The following is a 20,167-nucleotide window of genomic DNA, read 5'->3' as shown; positions in this document are numbered from 1 at the left end:
GGGATCGCCTCCTCTGGCAGGCCGGGATGCCCACGGCACTGTTGCCCTATAATGTTTGTCAGGTCCCCCGCAGCAGCAGGGCTGTGTTTGAACACCCACTGCGCAGACAGCACGCTGCTGAGACTTGGGTCCCTGACCTGAGGAAAGCAGCTTCTGCCCCTCGCAGAAAGGCCTCACCTGGCAGTTGACATCCATCTTCCCGTTGGAGAGGAGGTACTGAACAACGTCGTAGTGCCCCTTCTTGGCAGCCAAGTGCAGACACGTGGAGCCCTCCGCGTCCTGGACACAACCACAGAACCAACACTCAGAGGACAGCCTTTCCCAGCGTTCCCCATGTCTGCAGGACACCAGTGGCGCTTAGGAACAGCAGAGAAGTTCACAGATGGAGCAGAGGACTCCAAAAGCCCCCGGCCCACTGCCAGGAGGGAGGAGAGCAGTGGCAACCAACGCCAGCAGAGAGCTTCACGCAAAGCTCAGAGGTACAACCTGAGCAGATTAGGAGGCTGTGAGTGCAAAGGCTACGGGAAGAGACGCCTTTGTGAAGCCCAGGGAAGGTTCCAGCCCCCAAACCCTGGCACATTGATGCTCCTGTTCCCCAGAAGACCCTCTCCAACTCTTCTTCATATGCTGGAGAGCCAAGGGGAGGCAGAAATTCCTTACAGAGGCAGAGCTTGCACTTCATGTCAGAAAAGTAGCCTTGACTCAACCTGAAATGCTCCGTTTATACAGTTTTTGTGCTGTGTTTTATTAGCACAAGGACTTATCCCAGCACCTGGCAGCAGGGCAAAGGGGTGTCCTGCACAGGGACTAGGAGCCCCCGAGAGACCAAGTCCCCAGCGTGCCCACAGCCGTCTGCCAAGATAGGAGATAAAAAACGATTGTAAAGGTTGAAAGGAAAAATGCCTTTGGGAGCTGAGAATACAGGGTCTGGTGGCGATGGACAGGCTGTGAGTCATGACACAGACACTCCCACACTAACACCAAAGATCTTGGCTGGAGCCTGATTTTTATCAGGCGTTTATATCCCAAGAGCTTAGCACACAGCAAGGCCCAGAGATCAGGAAATAAAGAGGAGGAAATGAAAGACTGAAAACCCAAAGTGACTCTTTCCTGCTAAGCCCCTGGAAGCAACATTGGAGGTGAGAGCTTTCGGATGGTGCCAAGCAGAGAGCATGGCACAGGGCCAGGGAGCAACCCTCCAAGCAAGGAGGGGACATCTCAGGTCAGGGATTACACTGAGTGGGCTTCTTGGGGTACAGAAGGGGTTTCTGCTGCCCGTAAGTGCCTGCCACTTCTCAGTAACACCACAGCTTTCCCCTGAGATTAGTACGAGCCAAGTGCAGCTTCTGAACCCTACGGAGAGCAGGCATATTTTACTATAAAGTTTCTGAAGGTTCTGAGTGGGACTTTTACGTTCTATTATCAGGATCAAGAGCTTCGGCCACCCCAGCACTGTCCTCGGCATTCCCTCCGCGCGGCAGCGCACTGTCCTCGGCATTCCCTCCGTGCGGCAGCCCTGCAGGGCCGGGCAGGCTCAGGACACACCCGCAGCAGTTACTGTCCGGATTTCTCATCAAAATGGCTGGAGATGATTTTAAACTGCAATGTTGCTGCTTTCAAAAAGATGACTAATTTGGTGCGAGAAACAAATTAACATAATAAACTAGTCTAGACTTCAGACGTGATCTCAGGCTTCTAATTTGCTTTTGCAAGCTCAGGATTTTTTTCCTTCCCTTTACCTTTAGAAGCAAAACCCCTCTTTTCTCCTACACATGAATAAATCAGGTGAGAGACACCTGGATTGCTCCAAGATGCTCGGAACAGTGGCCAGTATGAACCTGCACGTGCCTGTCCTGTCCTTTCCCCCTTCCTGGCTCTGAACCAGGCTCCCAAGGATCTGTTTAGGGCTTGGGGTGGGCAGCACTCGATATCCTGTGCAATCCTCCTGGCCCTGCAAGCTCCTTCACAAAAAGAGCATCCCAGCCCTGCCGTACTCCCCAGCAACAGCAGAGGAGCGTGCCAACAGCAGCAGGTTATAACAATAAGAAGTTCATGTGGGGAGGGATCCTGCGCTCCAAATAGCATCTGATTTATGGGACTTATAAGCGATTTGTATATTTTCCAAGATTGCAAAGCAACCAGAGCATGCTAAAGGCAAACAGACAGCTGCATTTTATTGTATTTGTTTAAATTAAAGGGTAGAGTTTAAAGACGGGGTCCAATTTTGCCACTGCGGCGTGATTGCAAGAAACCGCGCATCAGGCCTTTGGAAAGCAAAGCTTCCTCTGTCATTTTTGCTGGCTTGGCGAGCACCTAATTACCAGTCCATTTTAAAATGTCACCTCAAAAGTCTCACTATTAGAGTCTACAGAGAAGGAAACTCTGAAATCAATCTCCAAACTCACTGCAATGCATTTGTGACTTAGTGGCCCCACATGAAATCAAACAGCCCCTACGTTTGGTGCCACAAACTAACGTAGCAAGTGGCAGCACTCGCCCCAAACTGCTCGCAGCCAGGACGCCGCGTCACTAAAATGATACTACTGATAACCACGGCCTTGCCAAGCCTTCGCGCCCAAGACAAGTAAGTCCGTTTCCCCACTGCCTGTGCGCTTCCACCCAAGACTTAAAACCTATCAAGAAAGAAATGGTGGACAGAGGCTTCTTCAGGAGAAAAACGTTAAGGAATAAACTGTTACCTTAGGATCTACCAGTGCTCCAGCCTTGATAAGGTATTTCACAGTTTCCAGATGGTTGTTTTCTGCTGCTTCCATCAGTGGGGTCCTCTGGTCTTCAGAGCAGGTGTCTATATTAGCACCAGCCTGTTAAGAGGCCAAGGCAAACACAAGGACAATTATAACCATTACTGGTTAGCAGAGGAAGGATGTGGGAGTAGAGATTTAGTAGCAAGTTTTGAAGGCAGTCCAACTTCACCTGTTTTGGAAAGCAGCGAACTGCCTGCCCTCTCTCCTGCCTTCTACAGCCAGTAACCGGGGCATAAGGAAGCCAACAGCCAGTATTCACTAACTTTTGTTATTAATGCATTCTGTACTGTTACTTTCAGGATATTGTTTGTGTAACAATTTGGAAAAGCCAGCCTCCTCCTTTTTCCAGCAGCTTTGTTTTGGGTCTATCATTTCTAGGGACACAATGAACACAACAACCAGCTCTTCCCAACGTCACAGCAGGAGCTGTAAAAAACCTCTGGAGATTGGATAACTATTCCTGCTGAAGTCACCGGTAACATTTCTACAGAGGTCTCTGAGCAAACGTTCAGTTCAACATGGAGCGCCCTGGACCAAAACCTTACTCTTTTCCAAAACACTACTGTGTCACGAATCTTGCCTGCTTTAAGTCTTTGGCTTAGCTCAGTAACCCACCCAGTATTTAAACCGAAAGGACATCTCAGAGACAGCACCGCTCTTGGCAGGCCACGCACGCACATACACGTGCGAAGCACAGGCGCGTTGGCAGCAGCGGCACGCTGACTCAGGTTCACCTGGCACAAGAAGTTGGTCCCATTGCTTCCAGGTGACTCCCACTAAATGCATCTGGTTTGATTATTTTTTAAATAGCTAGAGCTATTTAAACAAGACCAGAGAAGAGGCATTTCAATTTTAACAAGCTGGGGACATTCCCAGACAAATACTGTGCTACTGCAGTAGCCAGATATCAGGGAAGAGACAAGATGATGAAGGATTTTGGAGACAAACCAACCCGACTGATACTCAATTCTAATTGTTTGTAATATCTCGCAAATTTTGCTCCTTTTACTTGTACGAGTCATTCCGTTGTCTTCATGCACGGTAACTTAAGTGAGCGAGAGCAGCAGGGTAGGCCCATAGCTGCATCTTCAAACAGCACTTTGAAAGCCTCCGACTCCAGATGCTGAAACGCAACATCCCAGCAGGCTCATTTTCAAAGACGTGTCACTGCTGCTTTCTCAAAAGCCCTTTAAGGTTTCCCAGTCACACAGGGTAAACAAAACATACTTCCCGTCACTGCAGACAACGTATGCCAGTACAAAAAAGAAAAAATGTAACTTTTTAAATCCTTCTTTTTCCTTCACATCATTTTAGAGTGGGTTCAACGAGAGCACCCGTATGTCTTTGTCCATCTTCCCTCAATTAGAATCCAAATCTCGGACAATAAAGTAAACTTGCATCTTTCCTTCTCTCCTGTTCACACGTGGGACATCTATGCTGCAGAGGAAAATCCTGCTAGAGCTACTCTCCACCACTCCTCCCTCAGCAAACCCTGAGAATAAGGAGGTTTTTATAGGAGAGATGTTTCAGTGCTGATTTCCAAGTGTACTTTAGCCATGTGGGGCAGGAGACCAAAAACCACAGAAAATTGCTTGTACAGAAGAACATAAGTGGAGACAGACCTGAATCAGCATATGGCAGATGTCCACGTGGCCAGACTCGGCGGCAGCATGGAGAGGGGTTCTCTTACTCTGATGCTCCATTTTAAAATTAGGGTCAATTCCATCCACTGAAAAACAGAGCAGGGACGCTTTGAACCATGATTCAGATTAGAGAAAAGCATAACGAGAGAACTAGGTCTCAACTAAAGGCTTTTAATGGACGGGTTCCCAGCCCATCCTCAGTCCTTCTCACAACTCACTACACATTCGAGCCAGAAAGCTCTCAGGGTAATCCCATGGACATTCGACATGCAACAGCCCTCAAAGCAAAAGCTTCAGAAACACAATGGAATTTAATACCTTTAAGGCGTTACCATTTCTGCACAGGCCATCTCCCTCAGATTCACAATTCCCTATCTCTGAGTGCGACAAAACCAAACACCACTGGTGCTAGGACTTGTAGCAATAGGACAAGGGGTAATGGTTTTAAACTCAAAGAGTATAGATTCAGATTAGATGTAAGGAAGAAATTTTTTATGATGATGGTGGTGAAACACTGGCACAGGTTGCCGAGAGAGGTGATGCCCCATCCCTGGAAACATTCAAGGTCAGGCTGGTCAGGGCTCTGAGCACCCTGATCCAGTAGACACTGTCCCTGCTCATTGCAGAGGGTTTAAACTAGATGATCTTTAATGGTCCCTTCCAACCTAAACCATTCTATGAGCACCATAAAAGGATAAAAAGGAAAAAAATGCTGTTTAAAGCAACACAGAAGTTGAAAACAACAAAGAGTCAGTACTACCTGGCCTTATTGTCTCATCACTATTAACTGCAATTAATATTAGCAAACCTCATTGCATCTCAGCAAACACAGGGCTACAAAGTGGATGGAGCTTCTCCTAACACAAGCTCGGGATCTGGCCAGAGATTCTCACAGCTGTGCAAAGACTGACAGATGATGATGACAGCTAGACAAAGATGTCTGGGCATGATAACATGTTGCATATGCTGAGGCCATAGTTAAATATCAGTGAATAACATTTTTGTGCTATTGAAGCCATGAACAATGAAGCTAACACTTGCTAGAAGAAAAAAGAAGAATCTGATAAACGAAAAGAACAGAAAGCATCCAAAAATGTACTGCAAAGTACTGCAGTGGAAAGGAAATGATCCCAAGGAAACATTGTGCCCTTCAAAGGGGGAGATTCCTCAGGAATGTTTGTTGGTAAAAACAAGCTCAGCAGCTCAAAGTCATCTGGTGACAGACAGCCATGTACCCCCAAAACAAACCCTGTGTATTGAAGGGCTCTTCCTTCCTGCTGTCTTGCTGATGGGTCTCAGCTTAAGCCAACTCCGATCTTTTTACCTCTCTACTGGATGCAAATACCCAACTAACCCATTGCATGGAGAGGAAAAGTTCTGTCAGACTGGAAAAATCACATGTAGGTCATCTGGGGACAGAAACAGCTTCTCTGGATAAAACCGTGCCCAAATACAGAAACAAGTTGGGAGCAGGTCCACGTTTCACAGAAAGATGAAGCCATTTCCAATGACACATCACTTGCAAAAGTGGCTTTCTCCTCCTACTCCACTCACAAGGGGCAGTGGGGAATATGACGTGCTGCCATGCTGGGAACTGGCCTCTGGCAGCTGCCTGGCAGGAGCTGGGAGTACTGCCAGCCACGCAATGTCCTGGGAAGGAGCCACCTACCCAACATAAGCAGGACTTTTTGCAGCTCTCCTTGCCTCGCAGAGAAGTACAACTGCTTTGGATGGAACCGTAACTTCTTGGGTCTGCAGCAGCAAGGAAAAGAGGCATAATTAATACTCACCGAAGAACACTCCCGACATTTCACCCCACCCCACTGCTACCTCATGTGCATGACAAAGTCTGTTCCTATGGTACAGCCCTGGAGTGCCAGCAAAACACAAGAACAACAAGTTTCCAGGAGGAGGTCTTAAAACTTCCAGCTCCAACCACAGCCAGCCTGGTTTTAATGAGGGCCATATCGATTCAGTGCTGCTCACCAACAAATTCTGAGTCTTACTACCATAAAACAAGAGCCCCTAGTAGTTACAGCTGTGGTTGCAGGGCCAGCAAAAAAACAAATCCTCCAGACAAATGGGTAAGACATTTAAAGCTACAACTGTTCTCTTGAATCAGTCATCTGTTGAGGGTGACAAATGACTGAACATAAAAAGGTCTGAGTGGGGCCAAAACCCAAAGAAGCTAAATCTCAGTTTTCTCTAGGCTAAGCAACTTTGCTGGGGACTGGAGAGACCCAGCGGTCTTTTTCTTACTTTTCGGAGTCCAGAGCAATCAGGGCACTTTCCAGAGTTTCTTTAACTGGTCCCTGGGTCAGGCTAGTAGTAGGCTTTGGAAAAACTGAAGACCCAGCCATGTCAAACCCCTCAGCTGCCGAACTTTCTGGCTTGTCTTCCTCCGACAACCGCGTCCCAGTGCCACTGAAGAGAAAAAATGAGAGACGGCCAAAGCACAACCATTAAAAATACACAACAGTGTGTATCTTATGCCAAAGGAGGAAAGGAAATGCATTTTAAATACAGATAAGCGTAAGTGAAATCAAAACACAAACCAATATATTTTACAGCCTTTTCGGTAAGAACTTGCCCCGAAAAGGAGTTGCACTGCCCTATGATTACATTTTGATGTACTCTATGCTACAGGAAACCCAGGAACATGGGGCAAGTCATAAAAGCCACCAGAACAGGATCAGATCGGATCGGAAGTCAGAGCACTGTTCAATGCAGGGATGACTTAATTTGTGTTTTCCTCTGCATTTTCATCCTCTCTTTACACTTGTGCCCATTGGTGCAAGTCACGAGCTACAGGTAGGTACTGCATGAATTTCCGCGTCACTTAGCAGACGTGGCAACATCAACTCATTCCACTATTATTCCTTTCCTAACAATAAGAGGAAGGAATGGTTTTAACTCCTGAACCCCTCCTGTCTTCACAGCCTCTGCCCCAGCTCACCCCGTGGCTGCTGCGCTCTTTTCCGACACAGTGAGCAACACAAAACACACTTGCAGATTCCAGCAGCCAAGTTTGACGTGTCAGAGCAGAACCAGAAAGTGCTTTGCTCCATCGGGAGGAGCACACGCATTCCAATGCAAAGCACGGTCTGGCATGAGGTTTGAGATCACCACACACTCCCAAGCTCACCTCCCTGTCGTGGTGTCGGCCCTTCCCTCCACAGCTGCTGGTTTCTGTTGCTCGTAGGTCAGCGACACCGTCGAGGTTGTGTCTGCTTTTGCTATTGTCACCTCCTTTGCCTTGGAGGCCTCTTCCCCGCAGTGTGGGCAGTAGCTCATGTCATTGACCTGGGAGGCACAGTTCTTGTGGAAACGGTGGGAGATGCTGCTCTCCGGCTGACACTCCATGAAAGTGCCCTGAAAAAACCACGGAGAAGAAATTTACACCTTGGTCACTACGTGCCTTACGCCTTCTACACGCTTCATCCGCAGATCTCTTAAATACTTCATTCATCACCACTCTTGTCCAATACAGTAAGCAAGCACTGCCACTTCTTTAGAAGAGAACAAAACCAAGGTAACGGGGAAAAAACTCACTTGGTTAGGGACAGCAAAGCAAGTTTTTTAATTGCGCTTGGAAAACAGAACCAAGAAGTCCCAATTTCCAGCTCTTTCCTCTAATGCTTGAAGTTCTTGCTTAAGTTTCTAGAAGTGCCAGTGTACTGTAAGGACGCCCCCAAAACTGCAAAAGAAAACTTCAGACTTGCCTGCTGAGCCAGCATTAAAACTACCTAACAAAGCTGCGCACAAACCATTCAATGACCTACATGAATATAATTACATCAGCCGTTAACCCCAATGTAACCTAAAGCATGCGACTTGGACCAGCCCCGGATGCTGTTTAACCCCAATAATGTGTCTGACTGCTGATTCAACAAACTCGGGCAGCTTTTCTTTAAAATTCCTTTTCCTTTTCCAGCAAAGTCCTCCGATCTGAAGTGAAGGCACCCCAGAATTCATCCCCTGTGCTATTAGTGCTACCTGAAGCCCTACTGTGCTCTGTGTTATTAGTGATGGATAGCACAGACAAACACTCCCAGGCTCACCTGTGTAAACTATGGCACGTCACTCGGAGATGTAAGAGCATGTAAGGAAAGGCTAGTTAAAACCCACTCTTCTCCTGAATTCACAGTCCTCCCAAGCAGTCTAATTAACTCTGTTTCAGCTTTGCAAAACGCCTTTAAGGGTTTTGAGGATTTTATCTTTTGAATGATCTTTGACTCAGCATGAAAACCCAGGATGGCTCCATTTACACTAGTAATGCTTGAGACTACTGTAGCATCGTTCATCGAGTCATCTTGAAGAACGCTAGCATCAGACAATGAAGCCTCCTCATCACCTCAGTAGGTGTTTTTCAGCTTTACCAACAGGGAAACTAGGACGACTTAAAGGACTGGACCAATGCTATTAAAAGCCTCGGTGGCAGAGGTGGAAGAAGTAGCAGGAGAGCTCAAACAATGCCTTGTTCCAGTGCCATCACTCATGTTCCCCGTCTAAACCGTCATGAGCAGGTGGGGGGACACACAGATATGTACACAGATTCATTTACAAACCAAGCTAATACAGTTTTTGAGGCGATTGATCTGTACAGAGAAAGAAAAAAAAACAACCCTTGTTCCAAAGAAATTCCTAAGGCAAGACTTCCACCATGTGAAATCCCAGTGAAAACCCTTCCGTAACATCCCTTGGGGTCTCCAGGAAGATAAAGGTGACGATTGCAACTACCCTCACACACATTCCTGTTGAAAACACCACCTGACGTGCTGTGGAACAAGGTGGAGCTGATGCCAGGAAGTCAGTAAACCCCTTTAGGTACCATCTCCACCTTCAGCTCTTCCAGCTACTGCGACAGGTACCCCCTTCCCTAGATTGAGAGCACGGACTTACTGCAGTGCAAAAGTATCCACAGCCAGGGCAACACTGGTGTTTCACCATCCTCCCTCTATGGTCCTCACACAGCACCAAAAGTTGGACTTTGTTAGACGGGCGCATCAGTTCATACTTAACCACACTGTTTGTGCATCGGCCCAGCTGGAACAGGAGAAATTAAAGGAAATGAAATTACTGGAGACCAAAACACTCTCTGTGCTTGTGCGGAGGAAGATTTTGCACACTGCCTTGATGAGCCCTGGCTTTTTCACAGTAATTCAGACGTGTGCCAGATAGCATTAGCAGTGCAGCAGGAAGCTGTGAAAGCTGCTCTCACAGGAAGAAATGCATCATTTACTAACTAACATGCTTGCGGACCCCAAGTCATTCGTTCCTTGCAAGAAAAAAAATAATTGTAACTGGAAATAGGCAACAGCCAAGCAGCCGCAGAAGGGGCAGTCCCATGGGCCTGACTCACACAACATACGCTCTCCTTTTGCCAGGAAGAGCGGGTGTCGGTGACCAAGAGAACAAGACCATACGCACTAAATCTTGTTACTGTTCAAAAGTATAAGTCACAGGAAGATAAAGGGAAAAATAATTGCTCTTTGTTGCCAGCGAAGTTATCGTCTGTACTGTTTCCAGCACTGGCCCCTGCCCAGACCACAGGGATGAACAGCCAGGCTTTCACGAGAGCTCAGCTCAAGTCACATTTTGAGCACGTTTTCCAAAGGATTACACCAATGTATAGCTCTGGGCTTAAAAAGCCGTCGCCTTGTGCACCACCTTGTTCTGTTAATGACAGCAGGCTCCGTAATTGGGGTTCACTTTTCCCCATCAGTGTTACTCACTCTGCTGCATCAGAAGGATCAGCGCTTCCTTCTGCTGCCCCCGTTCATACATCTACGACATTTTCACATCCCAGTTGCCACCTGCTAGCATGACGCAACGCTGTTTGGGTTCTGCAAGTTCCTCTTGATAATAACCCTGCCTTCCCCAGATGCTTGGCAAAGGACGTTTATAAACTAGAAATATAAATGTGAAAGGCTGCTACAAGGAAATGTCCCTACCGAAATCTGTGCATGGTTTACTGTGCGCTGCCACTACGAGCAGAGGAGTCAGTCAGGAACACAGCGCCTGCTCATCACCCACAAACTGTCCCTCTGGTCTAGCTGAGATTTGATTTGCTGCTTTTTCTCAACACAACTAGACTTTCTCTCTAATTTTTTTTAAACTCCACTCCTCCTGCAGAATCAACACCCCTACAGAAAAAGAGAACGGGTTTTAACCTAGGCGCTTCAGTCACCCCTAGCAGCTCTGATCCTACTTACCCAACTTCCAGCTGCAAAGTCTACCTGTGGTGGTGACACCCTGGCTAAACTGATCACCGTTAACACACAGACAGACCCCAGGGGCTGCAGGGGTGGCAAGAGAGGACCATTGCATTGATTTTTACTTGTGAGCTGAGGAAATTTGATGAACACGTGAAAAGCTGCATTGTCCATGTGAGGAAGTCCCTGCATTATTATGTCACACTATATTATTTGTTAGAAACTCTGAAAAAGTACGAAATGATTAATTGCTATTTTCCAACCATTAGAGAGTGCAGCAGGGTGCTCATAATTATTTATACCATTCTCCAAGGACGTGACAGTCTGGAGAACCCACTATTCACACGTATAATATCCTTATAACATCTATGAGTCACTTATCCCATTATGAAAAAGAATCTAACATAAAGCATGGCCTTTGCTATTCCCCTCTCTGATTTATCCAGGGACAGAACCGTCAAGCCACCATACACACGAGAAGGTACTCTTTCATATATCTGCTGTTTATTTAGAAACCCCGGGGTCCTCCTCTCTCCTGTAAGTCTCCAGGGCATTCTCTCTTTAATGAATCAATTTTGCCATGCTTTGGAAATTCCTTTCTCTGTAGGTACCAGCACGTACTAACAGAAGCAGAGCTCGGCTGCAAATCTGATTATCCCTTTCTCCCTCCATCCATCCTTCTCCTGGGATCCTACAGGAGAACTAGGGATATTCTCACTCCTTGTCCTACCACCAGCAAGTATGAGAATGCTGCAGTGTGACTGCGGCTCAGCTGAAGCTTAAAAGAAGCCCAAGTGCTTCCCAGTAAAAGGAGGATCTACCAGGTGTGTTCCTGTCCTGCAGTCTCACTTCCAGACTCTGGGAGGGAGTCACTTCTGCCACTGACTTCCACGCTTCTGGAACCAGTAGAGCCCACCTAGCCCAGCTGCGATCGACTGAAAGGCATCAAGTGTGATCGTTTTCAGTCAGCCCGACCTGGGGGCTGCGCAGGGCTGCCAGGACATAGGAAGCTTCATAACAGAAGTCTCTTGGAGGAGGAGGAGAGAGGAAGGCTGGGGCACACTGAGCCGGCGGAGGGCATGACAAGTTCCCGAAACTCAAGAGCTGGCTACAGAAAGGTTTGCATCAGCTCCTTCATAGTCAAGGAAAACCAGCTCCAGGCTTCCTCTGATTGGATTTTCTCAGTTTGATGCATGCTCGTGTATTTTAACCCACTTGGCCTGAAGTGCGTCTGTTACATCAACTTGACCCAGACGCACAGGCCAGGACAAGCAGGAGAGATCCACCCAGTGCCTCTCCAACCGCAGACCGCACCACCTCCTCCCTTCCGAGTGGCTTCGACCTGACTGTGCGATACACACAGAGTGCCAGAGCCTTCAGCTTAGCGAGATGTTTGCCCTGCCATTCCCGCACAGCAGTGGGTTCCCAGCCTAGCAGGCTGCAGAGCCCCTGCATGACCCGACACATGTTCCTGGCACAGCTTTTTATTCCTTATGTCTTTGTGCTCAGCAGAAGTCTGCGAGAAGCTGAAAGACAGACTCCTACCTCATTATCCACACTCTCCGTGGCCATGCACTGGTTGTTGGCTAGTGTGGTGATCTCTCTGCTTTTGGGGGTTTCCATTCGACAGCTACAGAGGGGGACTTCCTGGAGACCATCTACTTCCATTGCTTCAGGACCATTGGAAAGACCTGGAGTACAGAAGACCAATAAATCAACTCTGAAATTCTCTTCCAGGAGAATCAGTCCATCCACACCACCCACATCCTGTGGCATCTTCCCATTCCATGTCCTGAAATGCTTTCAAGGCATTATCTAAAACCTGTAAAAAAAGACCCCTTTCTTATATCAGCTGGAGTTTGCAAAAGCATCCTGTACTTTTCTAAGTCCAGCCACACTACAGATGACTGTGCTGAAATCAAGAATAGTGAGTTAAGAACAGTTTACTCTGAGAAAATCTCAACAAGGAAAAGCAACGATGAGGTAAAGATTTTTATCAGCCTGTCTGTCTCTCCTCCCCACCTGCCCCAAAACACTGTGCTCTGGCACCAGAAAATTTGTAGGAAACCACCTGGAGTTGGAAATCTGAATGGTTAGTGGAGTGATAAATGGAGAAGATCAGGAAAGCAAAAACTTCTATTTGCAGAGGCTTATTACACAGATGGGAAAACAAAATTCCTGGGACTATTTGGTCTCAGCCAACCATGAATTATTTATTTTGGAAAGAGAACAAACCAGGGAAAAGAAAGCAGCAAGATGCTCAGATGTTCTTGCCTCCTCATGTCTTTCTCTCAGATTTTGAACATTTTCAAACCTATTTAAAGGTGGATAATGGCTTAGGGGGGCTCTCCGTCAGGTCTGGGGGCATAGCGTGAAAGTTCTTGTGGCTTCAATGGATTCAACTCAATCGCAAGGTTACCAGTGACTGCAAAACACTGGCCTAACAACAAAGGGGTTGCTTCTAGTCCTACACTCCTGTTCCAATCCTACACAGTCGTAACACATCTCTTTGCAACGTTGTCAATACAGAAGCGAACTCTCAAACATTTGCCTTTGGGTTGGTTCACCCTGAAGTGTCCCAAGCTTTCCCTACCGAAGCCTGCTATGGGATTGAGTCCCAGTGAGAAGGAAGCGTGCTGCTGTTTTTTAAGCTTTTGAAAGGCCAGTTATTTTGCTGGAAAGTTTCAAAGATTAACTTCATTCCTGAGGGAGACGCCTCTTGAGCTGCCCTGGCAATGGCAGCGCTCCCCCCGCAGCACCCTGCCTGTGGCTACGTCCCTATCAGCCCAGCACAAGCCCCTTTTCATCTTTTAAGGGGTTTCCTGCAGCCAACAAGTTGCAAGACCAAGCCTAGAGAAGGGATGGGATATTTCAAGCTATACAAGCACAGGGAAAATCCTTGTAGTTTTCATGTAAAATCCTGTCAAGATCTTAAAGGTTTAAGAGCTTTTTCTAGGACCACAACTCACAAAGCTCATTCCTCGCCTTCCAAGTTGTCACTTTCATAATCTTTCTGACATCCAGAGGCTCTGGTGAAAGCATCCCTCATCCATCCTGACCCTCCCTTGGTGGCAAACACTCCCACCCGCTCTTTGATGTGCCTCTATCAAAAGAGCCAGACAACCTTTGAAAGCGGAAGAGCAACGGGGGACAGACAGACGGATCCAGGTCAGCGAGGAGGCGCTGGATCTGAGGCAAGTTCAGCACTGGGAACAGCAGCCGCTCAGCTGGAGGTGAGCGCCCAGGAACCAGCGCTACCCCCTCCTCTGCCCGGGGCTGAACAGGAGGATCCCGGGGGGGCCCTGGCGAGATGCTAAATCAGCATCCTTCAAGGAATGGAGGGGAGCTTCCGAGCACGAGGCGGGCTGGGACAGCACCTTGGACCCCTTGCTGGGCGTTTTCCTGAGCCACCCCAGCCTGGCTCCCCCATCCCCATCACCCCTACCACCCCCACCATCCCCACCCCGAGGGTCCCGGTGGCGGGTGGGTGCTCTGCGGCCAGGCCGGCCCCCGCAGCCGCCAGGGGGCAGCCGGGCCCCCGCACGCCACCCCCGCTGCGCCCGTGGAACAAAGCCCTGGGCAGGCGGCGCCCACTCACCTCCCGCCGGCGAGGAGAGGATCCCCTTCACCCGGAGATCCAGGGAATCCAGGGGCACCTCCATATACTCCATGCTGTTCTCCTGGCCAGGAACCTCTCTGCCTCCCAAAGATGGTTTATAGGCTTCGGCACCTAGATGGAAACACATGCGTATTTACATGGCTAAAAATAATAATAATAATATAAATGAATTGCGCGCAAAACACATAAAGGCCGTATTTAAGCGAGCAGGCTGTATGCAGGCTCCTCAGAGAGGCCATGAGTACAGATGCACATAGAATTATGAAAATGCAACATCTGGGCATATATGGCACGACTGATCTCTTATTTCCTTCCCGGTCTGATCAGGCAGATTTTCGACTTCCATGTAGGTAGGTAACCACAAAACAAAAAGAATAAATTTGACAAATAAGTTCTGCCTCTGAAAGGCACATCTGCTTGCTGCCGTACTGCATCAGCAGCAGAAGCTTAAATGGCACAAGGAAGGGATGAAACCAGGGCTCAGCGCATCCTCCTGTCTCCGACCTGCTGCAAAGGGCTCCTGGTACACTCCGGCCAGGCAGAGCAATCCGGCTAATCATGTACATCGTGAAGAGGACGAGACAGGTGACATTCAGCTTAATGGGAGGGGAAAAACATAAAAGCCAAGTTCTGGCTCTAAGTGAACAAAGCTGCTGCTGGGAAAAGATTGCATGGGGATCCCTCACTGGAAAGATTGTGTGGGGAACCTTCAGAGCCTTCATGGGAATTGTTGATCTCTTTGTGCTCCCTTGGCTTCGCTTTCTCTCCTGGTTTGCTTTTCCCACACTTCTTGGCCACTTCTCCTGGCCAAGAGACTTGCATTAACCTGAAGGACTGGCTGCCACCTTTATTGAAGCAGTGGAAAACCTGCCTGCATCTGAAATTAAGAATTAGCTATTTGCTCTGAAAGGCATCAGTGGCCCCCACTTCTTGAGAAAAGGGCTGCCTTGGGAGGAAGAGGAGCAAGCCAGATGACTGACAAACCCCAGGCACAAACAGAGGCTGAAACATGGTCATTTAGCTCAGAAGCAGGCACAAATCTGCTGATAAAAAAAAAGTGGCCTGTTTGCAAAGAATTAGCAAGCACAGAATAATAAACCCTTTGATGGCAATGGATGTGTGAAACCTTAATAAGGAAGCTGAAGGCACAGCTTCACTTCAAAGACTATGCACTTTTTTTTTACCCATCTTGTTACCTTTCCTGAAGAAGAATCAGATCCAGCCTGCACTCCCGGCTCTCCCCACCCCTCAGCTTGCAGAGGACAAAGGACATTGAAACCTGCTTTTGAGTGCTGGGTAACTTAGGTCAAACAAGAATGGCCACCTGAACGATGTCCACGCCACAAGATGGGACAGACGTAGCTAACTACATTGTGGTGCTTTCAGAACAAGCAAAGACAACCTGCACATTCCATTCAGCTGGACAAACATCCATACAAAAGCAACTGCGCATCACTCTGGGTTGGTTCCTCCTTTCCCTTCTGCATCTAACCACATTCCCAGAGCTCCAGGGACATGTGTCTACATGGACATGAGTCCATAAGGTCTTTTTTGGATACTCTAAAATAAAAGGAGTTCACGAACAAAATAACATTCCTCCAGCTTGCCAAGGGTAAAGCCACCTTATGTGTATCCTGCTGCTTAAGCGTGCAGCTACTGTCAGTGAAATGCAAGTTCACACCCTGGTTTATCATACAGCCCATCCTTGTGAAGGGGGAGCAAGCTCTGTAGGAAGCCACGGCTTTATGGGCCTCAGGTCCTCACCCCTCCACCTGGAAGGCTAATTCCTGTGTAATTAAGGAACAAAATACAATTAGTTACCTAGCACACTGGCTTGTTTCTTTTTATTCCTCCGTCTCCTCTTGCGGGTGGGTTTCAGCCATGGACTGTCCGTCTTTCCTTTCCTCTTCAGCAGCTTCTTCTTGATGCTGGACTCCGAGCTCTGAATAACCAGAGAGGCCACGTGCATGTAAGGCATGCTGCCATCAGCGTCCCAGCAGTCCTCTGCACCCATGCGAAAGAGCCTTTTCGCAGCTTGAGTTACACGAAAAGGCCTTAAGGACTGGGGGTTTGAAATCAAGTGGTGCTAAGATGTCTTTATAGTGCCAAAAAGGAAACATAAGCACATGTGTGGGTGTATTTCCTGTCATTTCAATAGTGCACGCTTCACTTTCTCTTCCATGTAGGCTCTTACACCACACTCATCACAGTAGTAGCTGAGCACAACCGTGCAGCAGTGCAAGTATGCAGGCACATGCACACTTTTAGCTCTTCCCCAGAAAAGCTGGGTTTTTTTCAAACTAAAATACTCACATTGCTCCACAGACTTGCGAGAAAATGCCAACAAAAACCTGTCTTGCACTTGAAGAGCCACCTTACAGGGTTGGGATAGAACTCTACAGTAGCAAACCAGCCCCCTCCCTGAGCAAGGTACAGGGTGGCACGGACTGATCGAATAGCAAATAGTCTGACACGTATATGACTCTAAACAGGGTTTGGTTTTAAAAAAATACAGTTGTCTGGGGTGGGTTTTCAAAGTCAACATCGTAATGGGGAACTGGGCACCCCAACCCTGTAAGGCAGTCTCCAACGCGCTAATCATAAAACTCACGTTCGAACAGAAACTGCCAGCTCCTGATGCTTATCCATCTCCCACCGAAGCCTATGAAAAACCTCCTGCCACCATTAACTGCGGCTGGATCAGGCCCTACCTTCATGGCCTACCTTGAGAGGAAGCTGATGCTGCACCATGCCCTGTTATCACAGTGAGCGAAGCCGGGCAAAGGTGCTGCTGAGCCTTGGCTCTCCGGGGTAGCTCTGCGGCGTGTCTACACTGCCCCTGATAACTGTCCCCGAGCGTGGGCTTGGTTGTGCCCTGCCACGTGGCTTACACCAATTGCATCACACTGCTTGCGGGGGAGAGGTTTGCATTTGAGCCAGTCCCTGTCTGGGGAACCGACTGACTCATCAGATATGAGCAGAGCAAAAACCACCGTCTAGGATGTGGAGATATGACTTGGGAGTTTGGACTTGACTGCAAGCTCAAGCCTTGGTCTCAGCTAATGCTACAGACTGGCATCAGCCACCCAAAGAAAGGGGCAGGTTACACAGCCCCGCTGCTTGGTCCTCATTGGCTTCTGTAGTGTCAGAGCACAAGGAACAAGACTCTACAGAACTTCAGATTCATTTGGTATAGTCACTTCTACCTTCAGCTCAAAACATCAAGAAAATGAAGCCAAGAATTTTCTCAAGGTGACTGAAGAGTTGGGGTGCCTTAAATGCCGGCTCCTCAACTTGAGATGCTGTGGAAAGGGAGCAAAATTTTAAAGTAAAGGGGAGGGTGGGGGACAGAAACAATCAATGAACAACAATTTAAATTAAAAAAAAAAAAAAAAAAAGAGGTTCTCTTCACCAGCCATCTAAAAATAAAAAGTAAAAATCACCAGCAGCTAGTGAAAGTCTTGCCCTAGCACTACAGAGACAACCTCCCAGGGAGAGCGTGTCTCTGTCTGTGTGCTGTTTGTACGTCTCCCTGACAAGAGCTGCTCATCTGGTACCATGAGGTGGCATGTCAGGTCAGTGGGAATTTAGGCTCTGGGCTGGGCCAACGGATTTGTGAACAACTCCAGCCCAGCTCCCAAAAGCCATGCTATAAAAAAAAAAAAAAACCATGGCTGGCTCCTACCACTTGCCAAGTCTGCATCTGAATTTAAGCACCCTTAAATATTTCCACTAACATTCCAATGATTAAAAGCAGTCAACACCTTGTTGAAAACAACAAACAAAAGCCCATTAATTAGCATCAGAAAGCAATTAATTGTATCACAGATCAAGGTTAAGCACCTTGTGGAAAACAATACTCTGTGCGTGGGTGGTTTCAGAGAGTGAGTTTTGTCAAAGAGACATGAAACTACACCGCTTCGCTCGCTCTCTTTCTGGCAGCAGTGCAAACGGGAAATTATTATCAAAAGGACAAAGGCCGAAAGACAGATTTAGCAGCTACTCACCAAGTCAGACTCATCTCCATCTTCCTCCTCCTCCCCAGACTCTCCAGACTCCTGTTCCTCCTCGGACTCGCCATCATCAATCTGCAGCCGCCATTTGCCCAAGAACAGAAAGGGTCGGTCAGGTCAGGTCTCTCAAAGCAGAGCATCCCCCCATCATCCTGCTGCGCCCAGCACCCAGCCCTGGCCTGCCTGGGCACTAACACCATTTCCTCTCCAGCACAAGAACTCCAAGGCTGTTAATGCACATCATCATACATCCATAGGGATGGTACAAGGAAAAAAAAAAAAATTCGGCACGTATACTGGACCACAGGCTTATATAGCAAGGCTGAAACTGGGGGTAGGTGGGGAGATGCTCATGGGTGCGATGGGGAGCAGGAAAAAGCCATCAAAAGCCTCACTTCCACTGCTGTGCTTTCTGCCATCTTGCAGGCTAAGAAAACCCAGAAATGGCCTCAATGCGTGCCACTCCTATCCCACGGGTACAAGCAGTGTCCCATGTTGCTCCAAGTCCTGCACAGGGCATGTGAATACCTTTCTGGCATTGTCTGCATCGGACGCGCTGTCTTTAGAGGTCCTGTTATCATCTGCAGGAAACACAGCTGCCTGTTCTGCTCCATGATCATCCTCCTCTTCCAACTCATCAGAGTCTTCCTCTTCAGAGTCTACATCTATGCTTTCCCCGTTCACGTGAGGGCTGGCATCACCTAGGTCCTTTTCACTCTGAAAGTCATCCAAGCACACGAGCCACAAAGACAACATTAATTCATGGGACAGAGCAGCTGAATCCACCCCAGACTGCCTCCGTGCTGAGCCATAAAGCTGCCAGGGGAAGGCTGGCTACATGTCCCTCCAGCGCTCTTCAATGCTGCCAGCAAAGCCAGCCCGAGAGCCTGCCACGCGTCACCTAACCATCGACCTGGGAACGAGGAGGCACGAGGAGTCATTCCAGACTCCTGGCTGTACATGGCATTAAGGGGAAGAGGGCTGCTGGGCGGGAGCCTTCAGACAGACCCCTGCGAACTAATTCAAATGTGGAGGCTGCATGGTGCTTAGTTACCAGCTGAGGTTAAAGCATGACAGGGGCGTACCAAGGGTGTAAGAAGGTTTCTAGGGAATGGAAAGAGAAGTTAAATTGGAGAGAGGGATTTATGTTTTCCTTGAATTCAAAGACCAAAAATTCAGGGCAGGGGTGCAGCAGAGCAGAATTTGATCAGGAGTGAGTCTAAAGCTTTTAAAGTAACCAGTAATTTTGCGGTATAGTCTCAAGCGGCAACACTAGACAGTTATCCTGAGGACTCTGAAACAAAAAGGTTGCAACATGGGGTATGCTTGAAATCTCTCCAGTTCCACAGGACTCACGGGATGGAAGGGGAACATTCACTGGAAAATGTTCGTTTAAGAGTTGGTATCTGAACAGCCACTCTCAAAGAGCCATTTCAAAGCAGCAAGGCTACTACAGGCAGGATGCTGTCACCAGAGAGAAGATGTAGACTCAGAATGGAAGATGCTGATGGCAACAAGCCAGCATGTTCCTGCCCCTATACATGGGGTTGGTGTGCCAGGACAAGGGACATGTATGATGACAACAAACATGTCCAGTGGGTTCAGCGCTCTCCTCACCTTGGCACCCGCAGAGGAATGAGTTATGCTCTTAAACATCTCAATCATTGTTCTCTGTTTTAACACTTTGGTCTTTTTCTTGGGAACCAGGCTATAGGTTCCCATTCTCCGTTTCTTCTTCCGAGATACTGCAGCAGCTGGAAAAGAGAAGCAAAAAAACCCCCAAGTTTGTCCAGGAATGAAAAGAAGAAGGGATAGAGAGCAGAGGCTGTACTGGGGGAAACCACACTTGAGGGCACGATTTGAGTTCCCACTCCAACTAGTTTATTTACAAGTCAACCAAAAGATAACACAT

At 48.0% G+C, this 20,167-nt stretch overlaps 1 protein-coding gene across 17 annotated transcripts in view; it reads right to left on the bottom strand.

Moving 5' to 3' along the window:
- Positions 1 to 20,167, bottom strand: part of EHMT1 (euchromatic histone lysine methyltransferase 1) — a 123,960-nt gene that overhangs the window by 20,874 nt on the left and 82,919 nt on the right. For 13 of the 17 annotated variants that reach the window (XM_054848636.1, XM_054848634.1, XM_054848641.1 and 10 more), the window contains 13 exons: positions 19,873 to 20,009; positions 18,784 to 18,972; positions 18,250 to 18,330; positions 16,064 to 16,184; positions 14,222 to 14,353; positions 12,169 to 12,314; positions 9,311 to 9,454; positions 7,554 to 7,780; positions 6,668 to 6,832; positions 6,078 to 6,160; positions 4,388 to 4,494; positions 2,700 to 2,822; positions 178 to 279 (listed from right to left, as the gene is read on the bottom strand). In XM_054848636.1, the coding sequence (XP_054704611.1) occupies positions 178 to 279; positions 2,700 to 2,822; positions 4,388 to 4,494; positions 6,078 to 6,160; positions 6,668 to 6,832; positions 7,554 to 7,780; positions 9,311 to 9,454; positions 12,169 to 12,314; positions 14,222 to 14,353; positions 16,064 to 16,184; positions 18,250 to 18,330; positions 18,784 to 18,972; positions 19,873 to 20,009 (1,757 nt within the window). The remainder of the gene's footprint in view (positions 1 to 177; positions 280 to 2,699; positions 2,823 to 4,387; positions 4,495 to 6,077; positions 6,161 to 6,667; positions 6,833 to 7,553; positions 7,781 to 9,310; positions 9,455 to 12,168; positions 12,315 to 14,221; positions 14,354 to 16,063; positions 16,185 to 18,249; positions 18,331 to 18,783; positions 18,973 to 19,872; positions 20,010 to 20,167) is intronic. The other 4 variants (XM_054848647.1, XM_054848649.1, XM_054848646.1 and 1 more) reach the window with 1 other exon arrangement.

The sequence above is a fragment of the Grus americana genome, chromosome 20 (assembly GCF_028858705.1).
Source record: "Grus americana isolate bGruAme1 chromosome 20, bGruAme1.mat, whole genome shotgun sequence".
In the NCBI taxonomy this organism is placed as follows: domain Eukaryota; kingdom Metazoa; phylum Chordata; class Aves; order Gruiformes; family Gruidae; genus Grus; species Grus americana.
This window is presented reverse-complemented; position numbering and strand designations above follow the sequence as displayed.